Source organism: Meleagris gallopavo, chromosome 2 (assembly GCF_905368555.1).
Source record: "Meleagris gallopavo chromosome 2, MGAL_WU_HG_1.1, whole genome shotgun sequence".
Classification (NCBI taxonomy): Eukaryota; Metazoa; Chordata; class Aves; order Galliformes; family Phasianidae; genus Meleagris; species Meleagris gallopavo.
In genome coordinates this window covers 30,743,640-30,771,158 of record NC_139405.1, presented here as the reverse complement: position 1 = coordinate 30,771,158, position 27,519 = coordinate 30,743,640, and the positions used below count along the sequence as shown (strand labels likewise).

The 27,519-nt window shown below is 36.3% G+C and overlaps 1 protein-coding gene across 3 annotated transcripts in view; it reads left to right on the top strand.

Moving 5' to 3' along the window:
- The window catches only part of TTC27 (tetratricopeptide repeat domain 27), a 105,938-nt gene extending 83,593 nt beyond the window's left edge, over nucleotides 1-22,345 (top strand). For all 3 annotated transcript variants that reach the window (XM_085219521.1, XM_085219522.1, XM_085219523.1), the window contains 8 exons: nucleotides 1,040-1,267; nucleotides 4,694-4,792; nucleotides 5,924-5,976; nucleotides 8,471-8,636; nucleotides 14,212-14,409; nucleotides 18,193-18,304; nucleotides 18,899-18,999; nucleotides 22,100-22,345. In XM_085219521.1, coding sequence (XP_085075647.1) covers nucleotides 1,040-1,267; nucleotides 4,694-4,792; nucleotides 5,924-5,976; nucleotides 8,471-8,636; nucleotides 14,212-14,409; nucleotides 18,193-18,304; nucleotides 18,899-18,999; nucleotides 22,100-22,222 — 1,080 coding nt within the window. In that variant the 3' untranslated portion in view covers nucleotides 22,223-22,345. The remainder of the gene's footprint in view (nucleotides 1-1,039; nucleotides 1,268-4,693; nucleotides 4,793-5,923; nucleotides 5,977-8,470; nucleotides 8,637-14,211; nucleotides 14,410-18,192; nucleotides 18,305-18,898; nucleotides 19,000-22,099) is intronic.
- The last annotated feature ends 5,174 nt before the right edge of the window (nucleotides 22,346-27,519 follow it).

The following is a 27,519-nucleotide window of genomic DNA, read 5'->3' as shown; positions in this document are numbered from 1 at the left end:
GTAGGTTGCTCTAAAAGTAATGCCTCTTATTTCCATGGAAACTCAACAGATATAAAGAGCATGATAACACTATCTGATAGTGTTTTGTAGCTGAGAATTTGCTCTGTTTTTCAACACAGTCACCACCAATAGCTCTGCATTTTCAGCAGTGATGAACAAAAGCCTGCATGCCACACTAGTAAAAATCTGCACCAGCACAAGTGACCCACTGTCATTGTCAATCTGCTGAAAAGCTCTACCCACCACCTCATTGTGCTCACGTCCACTGTTTAGGCTCCGTGAACATTCAGTAAGTGTCAGTGAATGTCAATGGGTGCCATTTTGTCTGCATGGAGGAATTCAATTTCATACCCTTGCTTCATGTGCACTTCTCTGTCAGACACCATTCTGTCAGTCTGCCTCTGCTGCCATCTGTCACATTAGCAACAAAATGTAACAAAGTATTGGCTGGAAATTTCTACTTCTACTGCCACCAACATCTGCCTCTGATGGTGTGGGCCAACATAACAAAATAAGAGGCATTACTTTTGGAGCAGTTCTTGCAGAATGGAAATAGCTGTCATTAGAAAGGAGTAATTAAAGAAAAAGAAATGACAGCCTTTGCAGATTATAAACTGCAGTGATAATTGCAGATGATAAACTAACAGAATTGCACATACTTCAATAATTGTGATGCTGCACTGTCATATGGTGAGTGTAAATCTGATGCCCTTGATTGATATTTGGTCTTGAGAGAGAATAGATACATAAGACTGAAAATTAGGATTTAGCATTAAACCAAAGGCCACTATATTATGTTGATACAGGAGTCTTGTGCTTGTTTGTGGTTTTGTTATGCATTTTTGATGGACAGCTTGGAACTTGATTCTCTCTAGACTTTTCCTCTAATGCTGTGTTGGATCAAGATATCCCAACTGTTCCCATTTCTTATTTTTTAATTAATGATTACAAGGTACTAAAATGGAATTTGTTATGATAAGTAATTAACTGAAAATAAATTTCTCCAGCAATTAACTGATATATCTTTGTTCTTTAACAGGCAGAAGAAATACTGAGGCGAGAGCTAGAGAAGAAAGAAACACCAGGGTTATATTGTTTGCTTGGTGATGTTCTTAAAGATCACCAATGCTATGACAAGGCCTGGGAGCTCTCCAGGCACCGCAGTGCCCGTGCACAACGCTCTAAAGGCCTCCTCCATCTCCGCAACCGGGAATTCAGGGAATGTGTAGAGTGCTTCGAACGTTCCGTGCAGATCAACCCTATGCAGGTCGGGAAATGATACAGATGTGGCTGTATCTTCGTTGGTGTGTTGAGTTTTGAAGGATTACACTTTTTTAAAAGGCAGTTCTGTGCAAAAATGTTTAAATGACTGTTTTGCGTTCTACATAATTAGTACACTCCCACTTTAGAAAAATTTTAAAGTTTTTCAGTCTTGAAAATGTTATATCCAGAAGGTGTTTGGTATTTAAATTCCATGTCTTTTTCCAATGAATCTCAGTCTTGTTCTTATTCAAATGAACTTCAGATAACATAAAAAACTTTTAGAATGGACATCAAAATGAACATAAATTCTTCCTTTATCTTCCACTTCTCTAAACATCTCAGGAAATGCCAGTGCTAATCAAATCTGTACTATTACTCAGATACAAGACTTACTGAAGTCAAGATGACTCCAGAGAATGAAGGGCTGCAGAAGTTGGCCTATGGGGCTCAAAACTGAGAAATACTCTGCTGAGATGCAATTTTATTTTATGTCTTATCCAAAGGAAATTTTAAGTGAAAGGCAATGGAAGACAAATAGTCTAGTCCATATAAAAAAGTGAACATTTTCCTTCTCTAGTTGCTCATGATAATGGATACATTAAAGATTCAGAAGTTCTATTAAAGGAAGATCTATTAAAAATTTGGATTAATTGTTTCAGACAAATAGGTTGAGTAAATGAGTAGTGTGAATTGGCATATCACTGTCTTCTAAAGTGTATGTATATTCTGTCACTGGAGATTTGAATTGTTGATTTCTGTTATGGAATGTCTTGAACACAAAGAGCAGAGAGGGAGGTGATTCTAAATTCATGAACTTACAAGGAAATACTAGGAAAATTCATTCATTAATTGTTTAAATAATTGGGAATAATTTATAAGGAAAATAAGGACTCTATGTCACAGAGACTTTCTTTTGAGTGTCAGAAATTTTTTTGGAAGAAGTCATGTAGCATGTGATTCCCCAGAATATCTGATGGATAAGCCATTCTGTGAGACTTCCTTTAAACCTATCTACTCTTTGTCAACCAACTGGTGGAGGTCTCTGAGGTAGGTCTCTGCAAAATGAGGCAACCACCATATTAGACTCTGGAGAATCAACAAAGGGATTAAAATCTCACAGTTCAAATATACCTGAAACCCACCTTCATGAGCACTGCTGCTCACAGAATGACTTGTTTCTGTGTGTGCCTAATAGGTGACAGCTGTGTTTCTCCTGCACTTTCACTAAGAGCATCTTACAAGGATGGACTGAGACAATTCCAATGGGTTAGTGGAGGAGAACAGGAAAGGAGATACAAGAGCTCATGCAGTGAGTTCTCCAAATGTGAAAGAAAGGCTGTGTAAAACAAAGCTTACAGATTGTTAAATTACAGATTTGTTCCAGATAAACTGTTCCAAAATTAAGTAATTAAGAAAGTACTCAGGTAGGCTTTCACTCAAGTAGAGCTCTTAAAACTGCAATTACTAATTCAAAAGTATAATTCCATTCTGCAGGTGATAAATGGCTTCTGAATTAATACTAATATCAACATACAAGTATTCTAATGAAGAACTTACTAGTTTCTAAACAAAACAAAACAAAACAAAAGCATGTATTTTTCCTTATCTAAATTGTATAAATTGCTTTAAAATGATTATTTTTTTAAGTATTCAGTTATACTTTTAACCAATTGTTTTGGAACTGTGTTCCCACTAATATAAGTATTTAGACTTAAATAATTTCATAATCATATAGACTTTAATAAAAACTTGTCTGGAAATTCCTGATGAGCACTTTTAACAGAGTCTAAGCTTAAATTTTCTTCTTCTGCTGGTCACTGTCTTCTGTCTTGAAAAGGAAAAAATTTCACAGATCATTTTCATGTGTTTTTTCAATCAGCAGTGAGATTTGAATCTTTTGCCAATGCTTTTTTTTTTTTTTTTTTTTTTTTAATTTACAAAAAAGAACGTTAACCTAGTTCCAAAGTCTTGACAGAACCTTTTTTGAACTTTGGATGAAGTTTCCTTTACTCTGCCTTGCTTTGATCATTCTACTCTCTTACTCCACTTTTCATGTCCAAGGAGTTATCAATCTAGAAAGAAGAGAAAGGGGAGTTAACCACGTAGCAGCTATTGACAGTGCTGTCTCCTGGAAACTGAGTGGACAAGAGACTAAAAAAATGAATCTGCACTAATTTAATTTCGTGCTAATTTTGCCCTCTGAGATTTGGGAAACAATTTGTTTTTTATCTGTATGCAGTTTCTTCTCAGAGAGATGATTTTAAGGATTGTGGAAAGAAAAGTAACAGGCTGACTATCCTGAAAAGTAGTATTCCTGATTGCACTGATAAGATATAATTGGCAGAACTATCTCTACATCCACATGATTCAAGGATCGGTCATCCCACACATACTCCTGAATGCAAAAAGATGTTTATTGCTAGACTTACTCAGTTCTTTTCTTGATGTGTTGAAGATTGCCTACCTGGGTGCCAGATACGGCACGGATGAGTGTAATACATTTATATACTGGGATCTCAGCTAGGTTTTGAACCAGATTAACAGTAAATTCCATAGCAGGTAACTCAGATTAATCCAGCTGGATCAGACATTCTTACTGTTGGGGGCTGAAAGACAGTAAAATTAGACTGGTTTGGAGAGAGTTGCGTAAAATATCTGCCATAGAGGTCACAGTTATTCGGTAGAAGTAAACAGTGCCTTGCAGATCCTACAATCATAGAATGGCCTGGGTTGAAAAGGATCACAATGATCATCTAGTTTCAACCCCCCTGCTATGTGCAGGGTCCCCAACCACCAGACCAGGCTTCCCAGAGCCACATCCAGTCTGGCCTTGAATGCCTCCAGGGATGGGGCATCCACAGCCTCCTTGGGCAACCTGTTCCAGTGTGTCACCACCCTCTGTGTGGAAAAACTTCCTCCTAATATCTAACCTAAATCTCCCCTATCTTAGTTTAAAACCATTCCCCCTTGTTCTATCACATGAGCTAACAGCTTGGTCAGAAACATAGAAGTGTTTCTTGTAAAATGTGGTTTCCTCAAAATAAGTTTCCTAGTATTTGCCATTTGACTTAGTAATGCTATAATGTGATCAGGAATTTTTCATAAGATAAAGCAAAATATTCAAACCTTTGAACAACTGTTCCATTCTTCTTAAATGCAGGTATGTTGTTAAGGAGCACTTCATGTATGGTTAAATGGTCTTAGTATAGTCAACATTTTTGTTTATTGATATTTATGAAAAACTTGAACCTAAAGTTTTCCTATATTCTCCATATGGGATATTATTTATTCCAATGTAATATATTGTAACTGAAATCAGGTAAAACCACCAAGAATAGTGTGGATTTGGGCACCAAAGCAAAGTGATTTATTTCATGCAGAAATATATATATATATATATATGTATGTAATCATCCATTTTTCTCTCCAGCTAGGTGTATGGTTTTCCTTGGGCTGCGCATACATTGCTTTAGAAGGCTATGAAGGTGCTGCCAAAGCATTTCAGCGTTGTGTCACATTGGAACCAGATGTACGTACATTTCAACAAGCGATTCAGATGGCTTATCTAAAAGCAACAAGGATGTTTGCATTATAAACAAGCAGAGCAATAATGAAAAACTTCTTTAAACTTTAGCCCTCTGAATAACTTAAACTTGTGCATAAAGGATATATTTTTGTCATCAGGCATCATAAAAATTCTTGCCTAATACTTAACTTTGTCCAAGTATGTGTGTGTGTGAATGTTAAAATAAGTTTGAGCAGAAAATTCCTGTATGCTTCCATACGTTGCTGTAACAGGATGAAAAAAAAAAAAAAGAGAGAATGGAACACAAGGAGAGGTAAGAAGAGAGAAAGAAAATACTGAATAGAAATACTTAGTCCTTTAAGTAATCAAAAGCTCTTGTGGGGAAAAAAGTCAAATAAGTGGTTATATGGCAGGCATTCTTTTCTCTTGGGGAAAAGAGCAACAGGTGATGATAGTGTAGTTTATTAATAAAACTGAAAAAACTTGGAAGAAAAAAGTGCAGATAACCTTGTATTTAACTGGAAATTTGCCTTTTTCATATATTGGCATTTTTGTTTCGATACAGTAGATTTTACTCCTCAAGTGTGTTCACTTATTTCTCCTGTACTTACTGCATTCGTATGAGCAGGCCAACTAACTTCTGTGCAGGGTTTGTGAGTAAAGGATGCTCAGTTGACACCTAGTTACAGGGAATGAAACCTATTTCTATACAATTATGTACAACAACATCATGACCATTTTCATTCACAAGATCATTTAAATGCTTCCTAATTCTGAGGATAGACTTTGAACAAGAGTACATTTCACTGCAATACCTGGATTCTACCATTGGGATTCAGTGGTGCGGCTTTAAACTGGCAGCACTGAAAGGTGATGGGCAAGTATTATCTCAGCATGTGGCTTTGCTGGTTTTACCAGAGGAACAATTGAGCTTTGTGTAATCCTTTTCAGCCAAAGCATGTGATAATTATATTTATTAATCTTAATGTAATATTTATTTTAATGTATATATTTGCCTCTTGCCGTGTATTACATATGATATGTTAATGTATGGTAATATGCGTGATACTTTGAAGTACTTCATTTACATATTTTTGCCAAGTATAGAATTTTTTTCTCTTTTTGTCATTATAGAATGCTGAGGCCTGGAACAATTTATCAACTGCGTACATCAGATTAAAGCAGAAGTAAGTACTCCAAAAGAATTAGAAAATACTGCTTCCAAAATAAATATTTTTTTTGTTTGTTTGTTTTAAATAAATTGAGTTCTTTATTCTTACGATGTGATTAACTCATTTTTCGTAATTCTTGTCCTTTCAGTTCTCTCTTCTGGGTTGAATCACTAAGAAGTTTATTTTGCAGGAAGTACACTTTCATAAACTTTATAAAAGTAACAACTTCTCAGCTTACATTTTTTTCTTGTTCACTGTATTATGATGTACTAACTATAACCGGTGCAAAACATTGATATTAAATTTGGAAGCTAATTTGCCTATTTTAAAAAGATGTATCCATTTCAAACAGACCATATATTCAGACATTTGTCCTTGATAAAGGAGAAGACTGAGAAAAGGAGGGGGGAAAAAAAGATACCAAAATTAATTGCTTGCTTTTGCTGCAGCTGGACTCTTAAATCAGTCCCATCAGTTGTCAGTTGTGCATTTGGGTAAGGCTTAGCAGAGTCTCATACAACAGACAAATATAAAATGTATATGTCTTTTTGAAGACTGTATGCAAACAAGTTGCTGACACCCAAATGAATGGGAGTTTATTGTGTTTTGGTTTTCTTTGCTTTTTAAGAGTTCACAAGTTTTCTATATTTTTAATTTCCTCAAGAAAAAATTAATTGTGATAAAAGCAGGCTCTACTATTCATCAGATAATTTTCTGAGTGCTTGGAGGTCTCTGAAATTTAAATCTCATATTTCTTAAAGCAGAATGGTTTCACCCCTCTGCCCTTTTTGGTGAAAGATTTCCAAGACAGGATAACTGGTGCTGTCTTCTGGCTCTTGGATGTGAACTAGTTCAGGTGATGCACTGGATAAAGACATTCCATCCTTATATATTATGTTAAGCACAGAACATAGAGGATTTCATTGGCCTGTGGACTAATTTGCCTCAGCTGTTACAAATGACCTGCTTTCCTTCAACAATTTTGCTCTGTCACTCAGCTCTCCTTGGGTGTAAGTAGCCAGTCTTTTCATACAATGGACTTAGATTGGCACTTCTTCAGAGTTTTCCCTGATTGAGCCACTCCAGACTTTTCATGATCCACTAGTTAGTTATCCCTTTTTCCTGGTTGGGATATTTACACTTCCCTGGACCTTCATTTTGAAACTCATCCAACAGTTTCTTTGAGCTGTCATTCTTCAGAAAAAGCACTTTGAGCAACATAAGTGATACAGCAAGCAAACTGCAAATTTTGATAATAAGCCAGCTTTATATGATTTTTATTAAAAAGAGATTTATATCATAGCTCCACAAAGATTTTTACTCCGTTTCAGGTTTTCATCTCAGGAAAATTACTCCTTTGTGCTTTTTCTGCTTTCCACAACTGTGCAGCTGAAAGTAGGCTTCAATCTCTTAACATCATAAGAACCATATCATCCTGTATCTAGCAAAGGTTTTCTTAAAATCTCAAATTTATTGAAACTTTTGGGAATACATATAAAGCTTTGAACAGCGGGCACACAGACTGTACTGACATATGCTTCATGTTGTACTAAGGCCCCTTATTCCTTCTTCCTCCTCTGTCAGCATTGGCCACATGTACTGCAGGAGGTCATAACCTCTGTAAACTGCAAGTCAGCAGCTTTCTACTCATGCACTTGATTTGGCCAAACTGTCTTATGTTACTCAGCAGGGAATATAATTTCTCTCTCCTTGAGTGGGGAATGGTAAAGAGTTGCCTAGAGTGGATCCATGTGGAAAAAAGCTGTATAGAAGATGCTTCTTGACTTGACACTGACTTTTCAGGAAGTATTTTGGTCACTTTTATTCCACAGTACTTTGACCTGCCTCTATAAAATTATTCACTGTGAGCAGCACATTTGGTGAGGGCTGCTAAAAGTGTTTGAGGCCACTGTCAAAAATGCACTTAGCAGCATAAGGAAATAGAGCATGTAAGTAAAGCTTCCAGCTAATGTAAGAAAAAATAATTAAAAACACTGGAATTCTGTGCAATGAGTATTTACGTCTGCCATGTGCAAAAAATAAAAGCTTTTATTTTTAAGTAGCTTTTATGTGATGAAATGGGTCAACATCAGTCTGTACTTGCCATGAATTTAGTTGTGAAAAGAAAAATTCTGAAGTTGGCTTTTTAAATTCTTTGTAATGTATTCTGCCACTGTTGTAAAGTTTTTTTTCTCATGGTTCAAGTTAAAAATTCAGAAAAAAAATTGATTTAGGTGGCATGATTTTACTGAATTTTTATGTTCTGTAATGTATAATTTCAGTAAAATGTAATTGAGAGCTAACATAAAGAAAACTTCGTACTGAGGAGTGAACTGACCGGAAGGTAATTGGCAAGAGAAAATGAGGAAGTATCAATATTATAAATTATTCACTCTAACTTATACATTGGGTTTTAAACAGATTTTTTTTTTTTAAATAAACAGCCTTTTAGTTGATGCAGTGCCAGCTGTTGTTAATATATTTGTATACATTCTTCTTTTTTGTTTAGAATCAAAGCATTTCGAACCCTCCAGGAAGCACTCAAATGCAACTATGAGCATTGGCAAATTTGGGAGAATTATCTTCTCACCAGTACAGATGTTGGAGAGTTTTCAGAAGCAATTAAAGCTTATCATCGGCTCATGGACTTAAGAGAAAAGTACAAGGACACACAGGTGGGGAAGTTTTCATGTTAAGTCATTCTGTATGTTTTTTCTTGTGAGACAGATTACTGCTGATACTGTTATCAGTAATGATAGTGCACATACCAATGAAGTTACATAGCCAAGCTATTTAAATGTATCTCACTATAAGACTTAAGTATTTAAAATAAAAATGAACAGGAAAGCCTTTTCCTCAGGAAATCCTCAGATTGCCTCAGGTTTTATAGAAGGATAACTATGAAACTGGCAGTTTTCAGGTCTATTCCTAAACTAAAGGTGCCATCTTTCCACACTGTTCTCGCATATCTCGCATAGAAATCGTATGCATTATTTAGCGTACGGAAAGGCAAGCTTTTCCCATGTGTTTGAAAATTCTACAGAAGGTCTCTTGAAAGCAAGTTATGTTTCATGGATTGAATGTGTTAGTATGACATTGATTCTTAATAATCTGGAACAAAGGAAAATATTGGCGGCACTTTGCTCATCTTTCACTTTTAGTTCAGTTAATTTCTATGTTTGTAAATGAATGCCTTAGATAAAATCCAGAAAGCCTACTTTAACAGTCGCCAGTGACATATTACCTTGCCTAAAACCAGATTCTGATCTAAGCAAGGTTCTGTGCACTCAGTGAAAATAGCAAGGTGAATCTGAAAGGAAATCTGAAGAGGTCCCTTCAGGAATTATCAGTGAACTGCATATGAGCATTTAGGGATTTTGTTTGTAGCGCCAAGGTTAGGGAATCCAGCTGTAGCTGGTCTTTGAAATCAGGGGTATGTCTCTTTTCTTATTCCATAAAATGATTTAAAGGAGCATTTGTAAATCTTGGGTGGTTGAGTTCGGTTTTGAGGAGAGGGAACTGCCTAGCTTTGGTTGTGGAAATGTATCGTTTGTTCATGGGTTTGGGAGGCCTCGGGGAGATGGAGTGCTAAAGCTTCTTTCAGATTACTGTTGAGTAAGTTGTACATGAGTACAATACTATTATGAAGCCAACCACATATGGGATAGCATTACGTATAAATTATATATTTTGAGTTTTGTATGGCTGAATATTAAAGGTCTCTGAAACTCTGCATTAAAAGTATATATGAAAAACAGTCTCATATACAGTAAAGATTAGTCTGTTTAGCATATTGTGATTCTTGTGAGGTCTATGATTATTCAGGGAACATTTTATAAATAATATGCTTTTTATGGCTTGTTTCCTTATGTGCTAATTCAAAAATATTTTTAGAGCTAATGTACTATATCTTTATTCTTTATTCTAATTGATGTTTGTGAAGGAATCAAACATCCTGTTTCTGCTCATTCTAGATATTTGGAGATGAGACATGCTCCTATTAAAATGGTTATTGTCAAGTTTTATGTAGGATATTTAATTAAAGTATTTGGGGATGTTGCCTCCAATAAATTTCTGGTTTTGTTCTGTAGCTTTTTCATCTCTTTTCCCTAAAACTTCTAATCTTGCGTTATTATTTTTACCCAGAAATATAGATATACTATGTATACTACAATTTTTTAATTATAACCTGATTTTAACTATATGTTCTGTTATGCGATACACTTTATGGCTCTCAGCGTAGCTCCTGATACAATTTACTCATGTAGAAGTATTTTACTGTTGGCCAAGGAAAAACTCAGAGCCTGATTAAGAGTTTTAGAGAGGCTTTAATCAGTAGTCTTTACAAGAAAGAGAAGAATGTTTCCATAACAAAACAAGATCAAAAATGAAGCACATAAAACTGTTGAGATTGTTTACAAAGCTCAATTTATGACCCACTCCCATTTGCCAACTAGCCTTCTCTAACAGAGATACGCTGTGAGCTTCTTCTGCAATTGTAATTTAATGAAGTACAATCACGAACTTGAGTAAGTGGAAACATGCACCTCGATTTCCATGCAACACAGTGCAATCTTCTTTTGGGTTATATTTCTTATTTGTAGTAGTCACAGATTTTAATTGATAGGCTATTAAGCTATATCGTAGTAAAGTAGAAGGTTGGAATTTGGAAAGAAGGCACATAAATACTCTTATTCAACTGAGTTTCTTCTAGAACTCAAAATGCATCTAATAAGGGTGTGTAATTGAATTTGTAATTCGAAATGTCCTCGGTTAGTGTAGTTAGAGCAATCATATTTGTAAATCACTGATTTTTTTTTTATTAAAAGTAATGCATTCCTATCTTTGTGATTTCTGTTGGGTCATTGCTGTCTTTTTCCACCAGATTTCTGAATTCAGAAAGGAGCTTTGAGAATTTTTACTTCTAATTTATTGTAGTTATTAAATAATGATGTTATCATTGTGGCAAAGATTCTAAGATTAGGATATCATGAAAACGAATTGACGTATGTTCAGATTCTGCAGACAAAATTTAATAAGGAAAAGCTTAAGTATTATTTATATAAATGATGAACAACACAATAAAAGATTATGGCAGAGAAAGTACTTTCAAAAGTCCCTGTTTCCTCATAATCCATTATAATATTTAAAGCATGCTTTTTAACCTTCCTTTCTTACTAGTTCTTAAAATTCTTTGAATTTCTTTAACTGTTTTTTTATTCATGAACTTACTGAGAAATATAACTTGAAAACTTCACTTTTATTGTTATGCAATAAATTGTACAGACTTGCTGAATTATTTGCAGCAGGTGGATCAGTCACTGAAAAATACCTGACGAAAAAGCCTTACCTGTTGTAACTGTCAATTAAGCCTCTGAATTATTAGTCTGAGGCTATAAATACAGCTGAGAGATTTCTGCAACTGCTAATGATGTTGCTTTGTACCACATGCCCTTTCTTGGAGCCAAGACTTTTTTTTTTTTCTACTTGGAAAGCTGCAGTTCTGCGAATAACAAAGTTGTTTTGCAGGTGGAAAAGCTGTTTTGCTACGCTGCTTTCAGAAACCAGATCTCCATCCTGCACTGTGAAAAAAATGAGTTCAGAAATATGGAGAAGTAGTTCCTCCGCAATTTCGTATTCTTGAGAAACAGACAAAAAGTTTTTCTGTTACTTTTTCCATCAAATATTGTCCTCTTTTCAGTGATTCATATTGTCAGACTGTTTTTTAATAAGACTGTTTTTAATGCCTGCGAAGGCGTGTTTCAAGCGGATTCTGAGGAGAGAGAACAGGAGTTGATGCTTTGTCCTCTATAATAAATCCTTAATTTGGAGACTGGAAGGGCACAGGAGAGAGCTCAGTTGTCATTTTGGACCTGGTATCTGAGAGTTCCTTTTTTACTGAGCGCTGTCAGTCTTTATTTGCATTAGTTAAGCTTCTAGAAGTAGTTGGATGAAGTGAATTTTTATATGAAAGGAACTGTTTGGAGAACAATTCTGAAATAAGATTGATACCAGCCATAGCATTTAAAAACAATTATATTTGTTAGTATGTCCAGATGGGGTCTTTAGCATTCACAAAAGAAAAGGAGTGAGAAGAATATAAGTGGTGTGACATACTAAACAGATATTCTGCATGGTTGATCCTGTGTAGCATAGTTTATTAACAGAGGCAAAAGAAACAAACCCTACTACTTGTGTAGGATCCTGGGCAGCAGAGCACTGCTTCATTAGTTCACTGTATATGGCAGCTTAACTCCCTCAAAGGTATAAATTAACATCTAACACTCACTTAAGGCAACTGTCTAAAATGGAAAGCTGTGCTGGACTCCTAATACTTCTTGACAATTAGCACAATTCACTTGCTATTCTTAACAGCTTTATTTAACAATTGGGCACAGCCAAGTAGTGTTAATCATTAATTAGTATTTAATGGACCCTTTAATTTGGGGTTTCACACTGGCTGTATTTTAACTGCTGTAATGCTAATGCTTGTATGCTGAATAACAAAAAAAAAAAAAAAAAAAAAATATGATTAAAGTGAAAGCAAATCATTAACTCTATGGGAATAAGAGTTACTTTTCAGTTGTTAAATTCTACTGACTGAGGAAACTTTTTTCACATCCAAATAAAATACTGTCTATAGAGCTCTTGTTAACTATAAGTGATGTATACCTGAACTTTTATGATTTAGAGGAACAATTCTGATACTGTAGACTGAGAAATTGATTGAGAATTCATGCATACATATAGGAATCCTCAGGGCCAGCTTTACTTCCTTTTCAAAACAGATCACAATTTAATGTTTCTTCTTACACCTCTTCTATGTTATACTAATGAAAATATCAATACTTTCTGGAGTTCTTCTAGCAAATTTTAAACAATACCCGATACATTTCATGATAGGTTTTATTCCTTTAGTTTCTAAAACACAACCGCAATATGATTTTCAAAACTCTATTTTATGAAGAATGTGCTATTTTGTTTTCGGAGTGAGGGTTGCATTTAGGTGATGTTCAGATGTTTCTGGTAATGCCTGTGAAAAGAAACTGGGGAAATATATACGGTGCTTGTAGGTTTTTTGTTTTGTTTTGCTTTTTTACTTTCTGTTATATATATCTATTTCATAACGTTATCATCTATTTCAATTTGACAAGGATGTTTTTCTTGTCTGTTTTTCATTAAAGTCAGTAATTAGTTCCTAGGATATATGTTAACTGAGTAAGTCTCAGAAAAGTTGTATTAGAACAATGAAGTATCATAGTAAACTTCACATGTTTTTATTTCAAGTGTAATATACTCTGCTGTGATAATTTTTATATTACTTTCAAAAGTAAAAATCCGGGAGTGCTAAAGTTGGGAAATGAGTTGGGGTTTTTTACCTACATTTATGAATGCAAGCATTAGAAGACTTCCATTTATTTTTATTTGTTGGTCTCTCTTCTGTGCTGCACAAGAAAGGTAGCTCTCAGTAAGCCACAGCTTGTACAGGTTTTATTTTTTTCTCATTTAATTCAGTGCCTTCATGGATTTACACTTGTTGTTTCAGTTTTCCTGAGAACTAAGAGTCAGTGAAACTATCTTCTAATTCTGAGTGTCCACCTCTTCAAAACACAAAGATTTGCTGTTTTTCTGCTTTTGGGACACTGTAGCATTTCATACATGCAAAGAGTAGCTCCCATCAGGTTCACCAGCAGGTGCAAGTGTTCAGCAGTTCTTCAGGTCAGATCCCACATTCTCAAGTCAGTGACTCAGAAAGTAGTGTCATTAAATGAGTGCTTGTAAAAAGTTTCATTGAACTGACTGTTTCACCAGAAATGCATTAAACAAAATTTCCAGGGCAGCATGGGTTGCTTTCCAGTTTCCAATCTCATCCAGTACATATCTATAAAGGCAACTAAACAGAGGTCCTGTAAATAACAGTGTCTTCCATTACCTCATTGCTCTGTTCAGCCTCTTTACTGATCTTTTTACAGCTATATTGTAAGGTGAAAACATCTTTGTGATGCTGCCATAATTTTCTATGCCATTCTCTTTCACACAAGCCTATCAGTGTAACCCGTCATTTGTGTCTTAGCTCTTTCACCCTTTTATCTTCTCCAATCGTGGAGTCTTGTAAATGAAGTTTAAATTAGTTGAATTATTCCCCTAATAAATACTGTATTTGCTGTATGGTGCTACATTCGTTTTTTTATACTAATGCTTATGCTGATTTGTGCTGAAATAAACCCTCTTTACTGTTGCTTTTTTAAGGTTTTGGCTATTCTGGTCAGGGCAGTAGTAGATGGAATGGCAGGTCGCACTGGAGAGGCAGCAAGTACATTGAAGGGGAAATTGCAAGAGCTGTTGGGCAGAGTGACTTCACGAGTGACAAATGATGGGGAAATCTGGAGACTTTATGCCCGACTTTATGGAAATGGACAGAATGATAGCAGTGAAGATATTGAAAAGGTAAGTGTATTCTGATTTCTATGTTATGGATACACACTGTACAAACTTTGTTTTCCAGCAAATTAAGTAGTATAATAAGACATACTGTTGTTTCAGATGTGTTTTGATGTAGTGTCTCGGTAAGCTTATCTTCTGCTTTTCATGTTTCTACAGCATGCATTTTATTATCCAACAAATGCAAAATATTTTACATCATTTTTTAATTAAAAAATTTATCTATGTTATCAGTGTTTCATTGTAAAGTATCCTAACACAATACCCGTTCATTGTCCAGGATTCATATTCTGAAATTTTTCTTGGCAGCAATCTGATAGCTATATTTTATTTTTATTTTTAATAGAAATCTTTGATTCTGAAAAGAAAAAATAGTACCTTCTGGGAAAAAAATGTATCATAATGGCATGATCCAGTGGCATCATAAGCCATCCAAATTCTTCTTTGGATCTACAAAGAGAAAATGAACATTAAGAACATCTGTTACTCAGAGTCTCCAGTGTAAGAGCGCTTTGTGTTTACACAGCTTAAAATGAAATTAATATAACTTTGTAATTCTTAACTTGTTAAACTGATGGACTCCTCCATTACCTCTCTATGGCTTAGCTATGTTAACTTTCATCTCTTTTTCCTCTCATTTCCCAGGAAATTGAGATGATTTCATTTCCAAAATTAACCACTCAGTACTGCTGCAAGTGTTTACTCTTGCGTATGCTAGAAAGTACTTTGCATTTGGTGTTGCATTTCCAAAATTCAAATAGCCTTGCATACTCCAAAAATACTTACAGATTATCAGATCCTCACTGCAGCTGAAAATACACAAGGTCAGCAACCAGTATGTTTCCTAATGGGGGTATGCCTTTGGCCAGGGCAAAAATGTCTGGAAGGTTGCTTGTCACTTGATGTCAAGTGTATTATGCGTATGGTTGGGCCCACAAATTGTATGCCTTTACAGTTAAAATTGGAATTACTTGGACCTTGCTCAGAGTCTTCATTTTCAGGCTGTGCCTGTGAAATGCCTTGTTTAGTCCTTTCTCAAGTTCATTATAACTTCAATTCTTCCCCTTTTTTTTCCTTCCCTGTTTTTCTTTACTACCAAATGACAAAAGGGATTTGGCCTATTTAGAATTCAGAAATACAGACTCTGCAATATCCTGTAATATATCCACAGATTCTTACTCAGACATGCAAACTAGGAGAGGCTCTGTCTATACTATAAATGTAATCATTTCAGAATCTGGTTACATCACAGTATTCTTCACTAACCCAGTTATAAACATGGTTTCAATTTGTGGAGTAGACATGACTTTAACTGAGTTTCCTAATCAGACTTGTTATGGAACATACGGCCTAGCTTGCCCTGCAAAATGCAGTCATGTTTATAAATACTTACGATATGCTTCCATGTAAATCCAAGTATCCTAGTGTGATGCACAGAGATGAATCATAAAAAAGCAAAACTGTGTACAGTCACAGCACAAACTAGTATAAAAATCAATTTAAATATACTAGATAGTCACTCGTAGCTTGTTTGATATCAAATTATAAAGTATAACTGTGAAAAACATGAGTATTTATTTGCCAGAAGTATCATTTAATGTCAAATATTAACTTAATATAATTATATGTAGAAGAATTCCAGATATATTGTTGCAGTTTTCAACCTATTTTTATTGTTCAAAATGTTCATGATTCTGAAAAGGTATTATTTTCTATTCTGTGGCAACACAGAACAAAGAGATGGGAAAAGATCTATCATAAGATCGTGTTTCTCCTTACAAATGTAGCTTTTGACCATTATTCCATATTGTAATACCTTATTTAGTGCATATCTAATTATATTTAGCCCATGTTTTTCCTAGAACTTAATTTGAAATAATGTCTGGCTGACTATTGTAGAGATTTTTTGTTGTTGTTGGTTTTTGTTTGCTTGCTTACCTTTCTGTTCTGCTGTCATATCTGACACCATGAATCACTTGAATCTACAGCTATGATTTACAGCAGTGATTTATATACATTGAATCAGTTAGATGGGCGTTAGGAGTGAAAACTATTAACTTTTTTTTTTTTAATGTAGAATATATTTACACTCACACTTTGTAAGTAGTTGACTTTTTGTAGCTGACTTGCCACTTCATTAAGAACTCCTTTCTTTGCTGCCCTAAATCCAGTACGCACCTTTCCCCCCAAGGACTCTTTCCAACCTCCAAACTGCCTACTTGGATTCTGAAAACCTTTTGTTCCATAAACTTTTGCTAGGCCATTACCTTTTCCTTCCAGGATAAATTCATGTTTCAGAAGTGCAACCAACCAACCAACAAGGTTTTGAATTCTTTTCCATCTCTGACAACAACAAAACGCTCTAGCTTGTTGCTCTGACTCAGACACATTAAGATTAATATCAGGCTACTGTAAAAACTGTTCTCTTGGAAGTTTTTCCTTCTGCTGCTTAGTGCTTACAGCAATTAGAACCTAGGTTGTTCCAAAAAAGAAATAATCTGCACTGGTTTGATTTTATGCACCTTTATTGCCACTTGCAGCCATTCAGCACGAGCAGTTCAAGCACCTGGGCAGTAGTGATTGGAACTCTTGCTGGGAGAGAGAAAGCAGAAGCTTTTGGACTGACAGTCCCTAAATTTCATCCATCCTTGTTCAGCAGTCAGAAGGCTTTGTTGTGCTCTTGTACATGTACTGCACCGACAGCTTTTTCTTCTTTTGTATAATACTTAAACTTTTTAAAAATAAGTGATTGAAGAGTTGTTATTGAACTAAGCCATGCATCTTTTCACGTGTATTTGTCTCTAGTATTTCTTTAACTGTAGAAAAATAAAAAAAATAAGAAAACAAAAATTAATTTTTTTTTTTTTTTTTTTTTTGCTGATCCACGTGCTTCAGTTTAGTTAAGTAGATTTTTAGGAAATAAGTTCAGAGATTTACTAAAATTTTTTAGATTTTTCTATGAATACTCAATGCTTATTGTTTTGGAGTAGCTGTATGTCCTGACTTATATTCAATTCATAATCTCCTTATATTCAAATATAACTTTTAATTTCCCTCATGAACTGCTTATTTCCTCTTCTGGATACTGGAGTACTGATTCTAGGACGGCATTACTAGATTTGTTCTCTAGTTATCAAAAGTTAACAGAAGTTACAATAATGAGATGAATTGGTGGATTTTTTTTCTTGTTCTTATACCAGAAGAAAGCAATTGTTTTCCTTTACTCTCCATGGATCTTCTGCTCCTTGTTAGATGCTTTTTCTTAATGGGAAACCCTCCTGTAGTGTTGTTTACTTTCTCAGTTTATTTTATTCACGCTGAGAACTGGTACAGTATGGCAACTAATAGTTGTGTCTGTAAAATACTAACCAAAAATACATACATAGAAAGAAAGTTTTGATGTATTCAGTTCTACATTTAATTGCTACAAAATTACTATTCAGTGTGAGTACAAGTATTTTTCCCTTTTCATGTGCATTCAATTATGATGCCTTAGCAAATATGGGTCACATCCATCAGTCTAGACAGATTTTTAGAAGATAAAAATGAGATACATGTTACTTTATATGCTTGTCATACTTGAGATGCAATATTGGTGAATAACATCTGTGTTCCAGCTGGTGCTTACCATTGCAGAAAAGGATGCTACTTCAACTTGCAGAAAATCAAGCACCGTAAAGATATGTTTATTTTCTTGACTGATCACCAAATTTATAGCCATTAAAAACTAAATTAGTCTTCTAGTTTGTTTTCATGAATACTGATCTTCCTTTCTTTCCTTCCTTACAGTCACTGCAGTGTCTTACTAAGGCACATAAATGTGAAATTCAATCAAATGACTGGGAGAAAGATGTTTCTTCTTTTAAGGAAGTAGCAAAAGGAGCCATAGAGATTGCACATGGTATGTCCTACCTGAAAAGAGCTTATGCATGATGAGTGTAGCCAATATTTATTAGGGAAAATAATAAAATTTTGCCTCATTCATTATGTTTATTCCTACTGTTTGAAGTCTTCTAACATAGAACATTCTAAACTTGGAATAAGGTAGAAATTGTGTTAGGTGAGTCAGCAAACATGAATGGTAAAATGATAATTCCATGTTTTCCATTGTATTTCATGGTCTTACAGCAATTTTATAGTTCAAGTGTAAATGCATCAGTAATTCATTTCAGTTCTCAAATTATGACATTTGATTGCCAGTGCCATGCCAGCATCTCCAGGATAGGTAGTTGTATGTATACTCAGTAAAAGTAAACTGTGCTGTAGTATGTGTTTAAGAAGGATTCTTTTAGTAATAGAGTTACTGGTTTTAGAGGGATTTTCCCAAAATTACTTGGTGTTCTTTTTGAATATCCCAAAAAGGAATACTGCATTCAAACAGTAAGTATAGATGATATCAAAGTACTTCTAAACAACTGCTGTTGCTTAAGGATTATTGCTGTTGAGGTAATGTGTTTTTGTTTTGGGGGCCTTTTCCTCTGTGTTTCGATTCTAGTGGCTATAAAATGCAGTAAGAACAAATCCAATAATCAGGAAGCTTTGCAGATACTTTCTTCAGCTCGGCTTAACTTACGTGGCTTGTCATCCAAAGCAAAGGTAGGAATGTTTGAATTATGTATCTTTATTCAGTTACTGGCACCCATTTTTTGGTTTTATGTCATTTACAGACAAAATATCATCTTCCTGTCTTGGTGAATCGTCAGAAAGATGTTCACCTCTACATTAAGGATTCCATTTGTACATAGACTTTTACTAGCCTTCTTCCTGCTAGGATTTAACTGAAATAAACCTACTATTATAAAATTTCAGTGCTATCTTTCAGGCTCAGTTAGAATTTTATTTAGTGTTGGGCATCCAGACTGAAATGTTTGGAAAAAATCAGTCATTTTGAAGACTTATTCCTTAGTGTGAGTAATCATGGGGAGGAGTGAAGCAGTCTGAGAAGGAATGGCTTATAAGCCTCTAAAAGGGAGAGAAGTGTGTCCAGACTACTTTGCATCACAGTTGTTTGTTTAGGAGGAAACCCATTTTAATTTGGCTTTTATGGATATCTTATCAATTCAGATAGTAATTATTTAGAAAAGGTTATTGCATTTGAATTATGTTTAGCTTTTCGAGCTGTGGTTTGTGCCTCTGTAGCCAAAGAGCCAAGTCTGTTTCTGCACCACTATTATCCTAATTTTACAGTGTATCTCAACATGAGACACTGCCATTGTTTAACTGAGGGCTGATACAGAATACATTTTTTTCAAAGTACACTTAATATCTTACTCTTCCTGGCTGCGCGTGGGGTTTTATAATTGTGAATTACGGAGTGTAAGTTTTATAACCTGTGCTTAGGTTACAAAGTGTTGATCCGTCATCAATGTGTTAAACTTTACTTGCTTTCTTTTAAATCCTGCAATTTTAAGGATAAGGAGCTAGGAAGGCTATATAAAGCAGACATAAGTGAGGTCCATAACTAACTGTGCTTACAGATACTAACATATGTAAGTTATAGGAATGTAGTGGAAAGAAGTCACAATTTGTATGTTGTGTTGTAATTCACAACATTATTTAAAAAAAAAAAAAGAGCCTGAATATTGGTTTTTCTTATAAATAACACAATCTTGAAAGATTAAGAATAGTTGAATCTAATGCACTGTTTTCTTAATTTCTGAAGGTGCTTCTATGTTGTTGGCAGGTAATGGTGTCTCTGAGTTTTATGTCATTTTGCAGCAAGCTGACATGTTAAATAAAAAGCTGTTGGTGTGACTTAATTGTGTTTGCATACTTTCTGATATGTCATTTTTTATTTGAAGTCTAATTGAATTTCTGAAGTGTGTTGATTGTGGTTTGAAAACTCAGCCATCTTCTGTAAGGTGAACTGTTCAACAAGTGTTTAGGAGTGTTCAGAATCTGCTTTAGAGTCTTTTTGCTGCCTCATCGCTTCATCAGTGCGTGATTGTTTCGTGTTTAATTTTTTCTTTCAAGAGAGAAAAACATACAAAAAAGGCTAAGAGCTGACTCAGTTGTGATTTCAGAAAGAATAAAGGAGCAGTGAAAGTAGGTTTTAAACAACGATAGTCCAAAAATTTTATTGGCAGGACATGCAGATGGACCACATTAGTAGGTTTTGGACTGGTGAGACAACATTGCTTCTCAGATTTCCAACCTCTCCTTAGATTTCCACCTCTGCTGATCCAGTCCCAGCCTAATGCCACTCCCATAATGTAGCCAGACTCTGCTAAAGGCTGCCCCTAGAAAATGTGCTGTTAACAGGCTCCTTTCTGAAAAGAGCTTTCTGGGCAGTCGCATGCTTTGAAGTATAGCACAGTGGGCCCTCTTCTGCTCCTTGGCGCCATGCATCATTCAGATCTGACAGGTGGGGTCTTCCAACAGGAGAGAGGTCCTGGAGCTGTATTGTAAATGCATGAAATGTGGGTACTGTTGTGGGAAAAGATGAGGCACAAGCCCAAAGAGCAGTGGTGCATGAACTCTCCCCAGGCTGCGTCTAGTTGAATAGAACTCTTTAACTGCATGGGGGAAAAAAGAATAAATAATTATATCATTCTGTTCTATTGAGCTGTTTTAGCCAGAAAGTACCGAACGTTTCTGTCACATGAGGTTTGAGGGCTGAAAGTCAGAGAAGTCTCTGTACTTGTATCCGAAACATGTTCCTATTTTTGTGGAAGATAGTCCTGTCACTGAACCAAGGAACATTCTGAAACACACTGACAACTTTGGTTTAGGCTTTTTAAGTACTTTATTTATATATATATATATATATATATATATATATATATATATGTATTGTTCCATTATGTTTTGATGATACAATGATGACAGATGTACTCCACAACAACTTTTGTTTTCTGGGTTTGTTTTTGTCTCTATATGCTTCTTATGACAGATGAAATGTGATTCACTTCCCTTTTACATAATAAGGGAGAAACATATGTTTGGGTCCCCCTGCTATGCTTATGTGGAGCAATAGCTCTTGAAGTCTCCATATTGCTCAAGTGACAGATCCTGGTCTTGCAATAGCAACTTGTTCTGGTTTATCTCCATTCAGACCTTATGTGTCTCAAGGCTTCAGACTACCTCCCCCCTAGTTTTCCTGTAAAGATGTGAATTTTATGATGGCTTCTGAGTTAGGTGCTGTTTGTGTTCATTATTGTCTTATAGTCTTTAAGAGCAAACTATTTTCATTATGTGTCAGTATTTTGTCTTCTCTTACATGATATAATTATGCACAGATGCATGTCTCAGCCCATACGTGTCTTGACACCAAATACACAAGTTTTATTTGGGTTTTTGGAGAAAATGACACAACAGTATGAGACACTGCGAAGATGGCCTCTAAAATCCATAGATAGTATTTTATCAGCAGGCGAATTGGTGAGCTGTAGTTGGCAGTCTGAGATGTTGTTTTTGGTTTGAGTTTCACAGCAAAATCCATAGCATTCCGTGCAGTCAGGAGTCAGAGCGTGCAGTCAGAGCAGAGACCAAACCTTCCCCTCCTCAGAGAGATTCGGTCCCTTTGACGCACCTTCTGTTTATTAGTCACAGGATGGACTACAGATAAGCGATAGCACTGTGAGTGCCAGCAGTATGAAAGGCAGCAGAGTAGTGATGGGGAGGCTCCTAAGCTCTCTCCCCTGAAACAGAGAAACTATAAATGTAGTTTAAACTAACGTTTCTCTCTGTCGCACAGCAACGCTTTGTAGAGGTAGGAAGCCATGAGATTTGCAGTGAAATCGCTGATGAGGTGACGACTATGGACAACTTGATTGCTGAACTCCAGGAACTGAGCAACCAACTGAGGGACCAGGGCTGAAACAGACCAGATTTTGTGACTGGAACACAAGAATGATGTATTTGTTTTGTTACAACTTTTACTGATGAAATGGTAACAATTCTAAAGCAACTATAGCCTTAATAAACGTTTTTCTGAACACTGCTTTTCTTGTGGTGAGCTTTCGTCAGATAATAGAGCTCTTAAGATCTTTATCTGCTCTTGTAACAAAGTTGTGCGTCTGCCTCCTCGGGCCCAGATTTTCTGGCAGCGAGCCGGTTGTGTTTATAAGGCAATTATTGAGGATTAGTTCTGGCTGAGCGCACGGCGCGGGCGGCGCCAGGCCCCGCGAGGCGCCCCACCCACGGTGCGAGCCGGGCAGCGCGAGAGGTGCCGGGGCGGAGGAGCTGGAAGACCAGCCGGCGGAGGCGGGAGCTGAAGCCTCCCACCTATCACACCCTCAGCAGCGAGGCGCACAGCCAATCTGAGGGTGAGTCTTTCTGCAGCTGGCCAATCGGGAGCTGCAAAGCTTGACCCGCCAGTGGTGAGGCGCTGAGGCGGGGACCGGCCATGAGGCGGGTGGTGCTGGGGCGTGAGGGAGCGCGTGTCGGGCTGTGGTGTAGAGAAGCAATAAAGGAGCGTTATTTCAGTGCTCGAAGGTGAACGCGTCTTCACGACTTTGTAAACCTTTGTATCCTTGTAAAGCTGCTAAGAATGGAGAATGAATTGTTTACTTGCCAGGATTGTTATGTGAGGCTCCCACAAAATTATCGTTTTAACAAAGGGCAGACCTGCTCGTGAGGGAGAGTTGAGTTCACAACAAATGGTCTATTAAGGAGAGACATTAAAGTTTTCACAGAGTGAATTTGCTGGAGATATTTCCATTTTGCTCATACATATGTAGTGAAGGGTCTCCATGAATTAAACAAAAGATGGACCATCACTTTTGAGGGAATCGCACCACTACTGTTGTTTTAAAATTATATGACTTTGCTTATTCATGAGATGAAAAATCTTCAAAATTGTTTTATTGCTCCCAGAGTTAATTTTTCTTGGGAAGCGTTTGGACATGGAATGATTTGGTGGCAGAAAACTCCCAGCCCTCTTTAGATCTTTTGGAAAAATTTAAGCCACAATGATATCCAACTCTCAAGCAAGTGGTCATATGAAAAAGTCATTCTGCTCCTCTAGAGTGTCTCTTCTGCGGTATTTCATGTTTTCTCAGCACAGATTTTTCCTCATTTGAGCCTCCCTCTCCTTGCAGATGTGTAGAATCTAAACTTTGTCTTTCGTCCAATACAAGGAAAACCTGCTATTCACGGTGTGTAACTGAAGAGTGGATTGGATAGTGTCATGGCAGCACAGCAATTTGTACTGTCATATTTAGTGACAAACAAAGGGAATGTTTGCAGAGACTTAAAAAAAAAAAAAAAAAAGTACGACTTAAATATGTACAGGCAGCATAAATGTAGTGGAGGATGAACAAGCAGGAGCTGGATGATCATTTTAGGAGACACTGGCTATTCAGAACAGATCACCATCCTGGGAGATCTCAGTCACTTCATCCATGAGACCAAGCACCAGATGTAAGTCTTTACAGGTATGTTCTTGCTACTTCTTACTTTTCATTAGTGATGTTTTCATCTCTCTCAGATGCAAGGTGAGATTATTTTGATAAGAGTTTGTCACAGAGGATATTTGAAACAAAAGCCACCTCAGTACATTGTATGATACTCATGTTTTGCACTCATGCCAAGAGCATTTAGCTCTATGAGACCAAAAAGGACTGTTACTACAGAAGCTCTTGCTGTCAAAAAGCTTTTTTAGTATGGATAGAAAAAGAACATTTCTCAAGCAGAATATAGTCTTTCCAGATCTTCAGCCCACAGGGAGCATCTGTCTTGTAACATGGAAATGATTTTTCACTTAAACCAGGCCCATGACAACTGAGGAAGGAATCCTTGTGGGTTTAGCAAGGATTAGACCTTTCCAGTGTAGCAGTCATACCTACAAACACCTCTGTAATGTCTGTTATTTTCAAGTGCTCTGTGTACAGCCATGTAAGAAAAATTACAGTGTAGCATGTACCAGATTAAGCAGTATTTCACAGGAATTGCTTATATATTTGAACTTCATGTACTCTCAGTCTTGTTTCTTCTTTTTGTCATCTGTCTGCCATTAGAGCTGATCTGGTGTGAAGCAGAGGCAAAATGAGCGAGTCTAGCATTTTTCAGCCTCTGCCTACCCAAGAAGCAACTGTCTCAGGGTCTTGAAGATGAGTATAAAGCATGAAGGATGTATGAAGGAGAATTTACTTGCATGGCTAAAGAGGGTTTGTTTATGTGTCTTTGACCTAATATGGCTCAACCTACAATGTATTTTCAACCACTGGTATTCAGAAGCCAGGGAAGATCTCCTGATTCACTCAGAGGGCTGTGTCAGCACAGAGTATTGCAGTAGGGTGTGGTGCTAAAAGTTTTTCATGGGCTGGGATATCGCTACTCATGAGCAACAGGAATGTTCTTTTAGGGCCAGTGAGGCCACACTGAGGCAGGTCTCCCTGAATAAATACCACTAGGTGATGTGTGCCACGTCCCACTGTCCTCCATTTTCCTTCTGCCACACTGACCTGTCCATTCAGAAAGATGAGCAGCTTTCAGCCCAGCATTCATGCAGAGCTCTTTACCAAATATCCCTTGAAATGAAATAAGGCCTGGAATATTTTTCCGTGTCTAAAAATGGTGTACAACTTGCATGCAAATACAGAGGGTACATTCACAAGGTTAGCTTCAGGGTATGTATATATATATGTACGTTGGTTAAAACTATTCTTACAGTTGTTATCAAAATAAATAAGGTTGGAAAAAAGGTATTCATTTTATCCTGCTAATAATATACAAGTACTTAACTTTTCTTCCAGCTAATAGTGTACAACTTGGGTTCTCTGAGCTTGAACTGGAGCTTGGAGGAAAATCTATGTAATTGTTTTTACTGTGATTACTTAAGCTAGGTGACTTATGTTTCAGAAGTGCTTTTGTAAAACCAATTTGGTGATTTTTGTTTATATTTAAGCATGCATACATACACAAAACCACACATTAATATCACATGTGCGTGTGTCATAGAGCTGTTGATTCTGAAGATTAAGAGAAGTGAGTCTTTACAGGTAGGTAAGTCTCTTGAAAGTAGTAGACAATACAGAGACAGGAACATGTCAGCTTCCTGTCTCTGCATTTCTAACATGCTTGTTACTAGTCTAAGGGATGGCCTAGACGGCATTTATATTCTTCATTTTCAAAAATGACTGCTTGTTTGTTTGTGTTGTTGAAGAAGCACTTAAAGGCGTTTGACCTTTAAAGTGTGTGCTAAGCGCTCTCAGAAAATCAGTGCTTTCTCCATTAGAGGTTCATAGACTGGTCCTTATTCAAATTTGACAGAGGTAGGCTTTAATGTCAGCCTGAATATGGATCATCTAAATTGATTATTGGTGGGCAATAAGTAGAGAATTTGTAAATGTTTCCTGTAATTCAGGGATAAAAAGCTTTGCTATCATAAATTTAATGCATTTAAACGCTGCATGCCTTAAATCTGAACTTGCTGATGTCTTTGTTTCACCCCTGATTTCCGTAAAGCCTTCTGTTACTGCTCTCATGGTTAGGTTTAAAATATATAAACAAACGTACTTCTGTTGTTTTTAGTTTTATATTCACAGTAGAGGTTTCCATTGCAACTGCAAAACTTGGAACCTTATAAATTAATTTTGTTTTTTTTTAAATTGTAAAAAGCTGGTGGTTACTTTGAATCAACACGGACATGGATAACAGTTAATTTAAGAGTAGCCTTGATTGACATTCCCTGAGTCTTCTGCGTACACAGGTGCATCTGAAAGGTGTGTGCATCTCCTGCTGAGAGCTGCCAGACCAGTAACAGTTACTTCTTTTGAGGTCAGAAGTCATAAGCAAATCAAGCCAGATGTAAGCAAGCCCATCTGACACATTTTACATGATTGGACTCTGAAATAAAACTTGACAAGTGAGACAAATGTCACAATGTGAATGGCAAGAAAATATTTACTGTTACGTGAAAGCTGCTGTAGTACTGCAATAATGTTTTTTTTTTTTTTTTGCATCATTCAGAAGTACTTATAAATAGATAGGTTTCAGTCAACAAGTAGCTTAGTCAGGGATGTGCTCAAATATAGTGGCTGCATTCATTAAACATTTCTACTAATCCCTCAGCTACACTAATAAAAGAGTAATCCCTTATAGGCTGAAAGCAGTGGGAGAGGTTGTGTGGGTTTTTTTGTTGGTCTTCTTTTAACTATTAACATTCATCAAAGGAATAATCATTATTGGTGACTCTTTGGTTTTCAGGATATGAATAGAAACTTTGTGACCTGGGAGCATTTTTAGTTAGATTTGCCTTCTGAATGGAGTCACGCTTACTCTTAGGAACAGCTTATTACATTTGTTGTATCTGCAGCAATTTTTTTTCTTCAAACAAAAGAAAATAGTCCAATGTGGGCTTGGGTGGTTTTGTTTGTTTCTATTATCTTTATACCATTTGCCCTTTTACTCACTTCTACACTTTGAATTTCATTGTTTAAGGCAATAAAAGTGAGTTCTTGAATTTGGGCTGGCTTCACTGAGCAAGAGGAGAAGTAGAGACAAGACACATGAGTGAGTCAGGGCTCTGCCCTACCAGGTAAATAAAAGACCAGTTACAACTTTAAATCACTAGTACTGATTCAAACCTAAACTGGGTCTCTGCAACAGCAGGGTGGCTTGGGTTTGGAAAGCTGTGATGATTAACTGCTTTGTGTGTAGTCCTGTTTTCCAAGGTGACCCAAGTATGAAAGTCTTTTGTCTCTTTCCAGCTTACTCTGCCCACACTGTTTTTACAGAACACACCAAGAACCTTTTAGTCACTAGTGATGTCACATATCCCTTTTTCTTCTCTTTTTTTCTATTTATTTTAAACCCCAGTGACCTGTGAGTCAACTACAACAGTTCCTGGCCAAAAATGAATTTAATTAACACATAATATAACAACCAAGAGCCATGCAACAGAAAACTGGGATTAACAGCATGAAATTCTTCAAGATGGAAAGTTAGCCTGTTCATCACATCACTGCTGAAGTGAATCAGCTAAATTTTGCAAGTCCCATTTAGAAGTTAACTCTGCAATTCAGATCTTTTTCTTTGTCATCCCTAAATGAGCAGTATACTCTTTCCATCTTAAGTGCTGTCCTTTCATCCACCTCCGAGCCTCTTAACTTTCAGGTTCTGCAAACCCACATGGCTTTATGTTTCCTGAAGGGTGATAATGCAGTTGCTGTG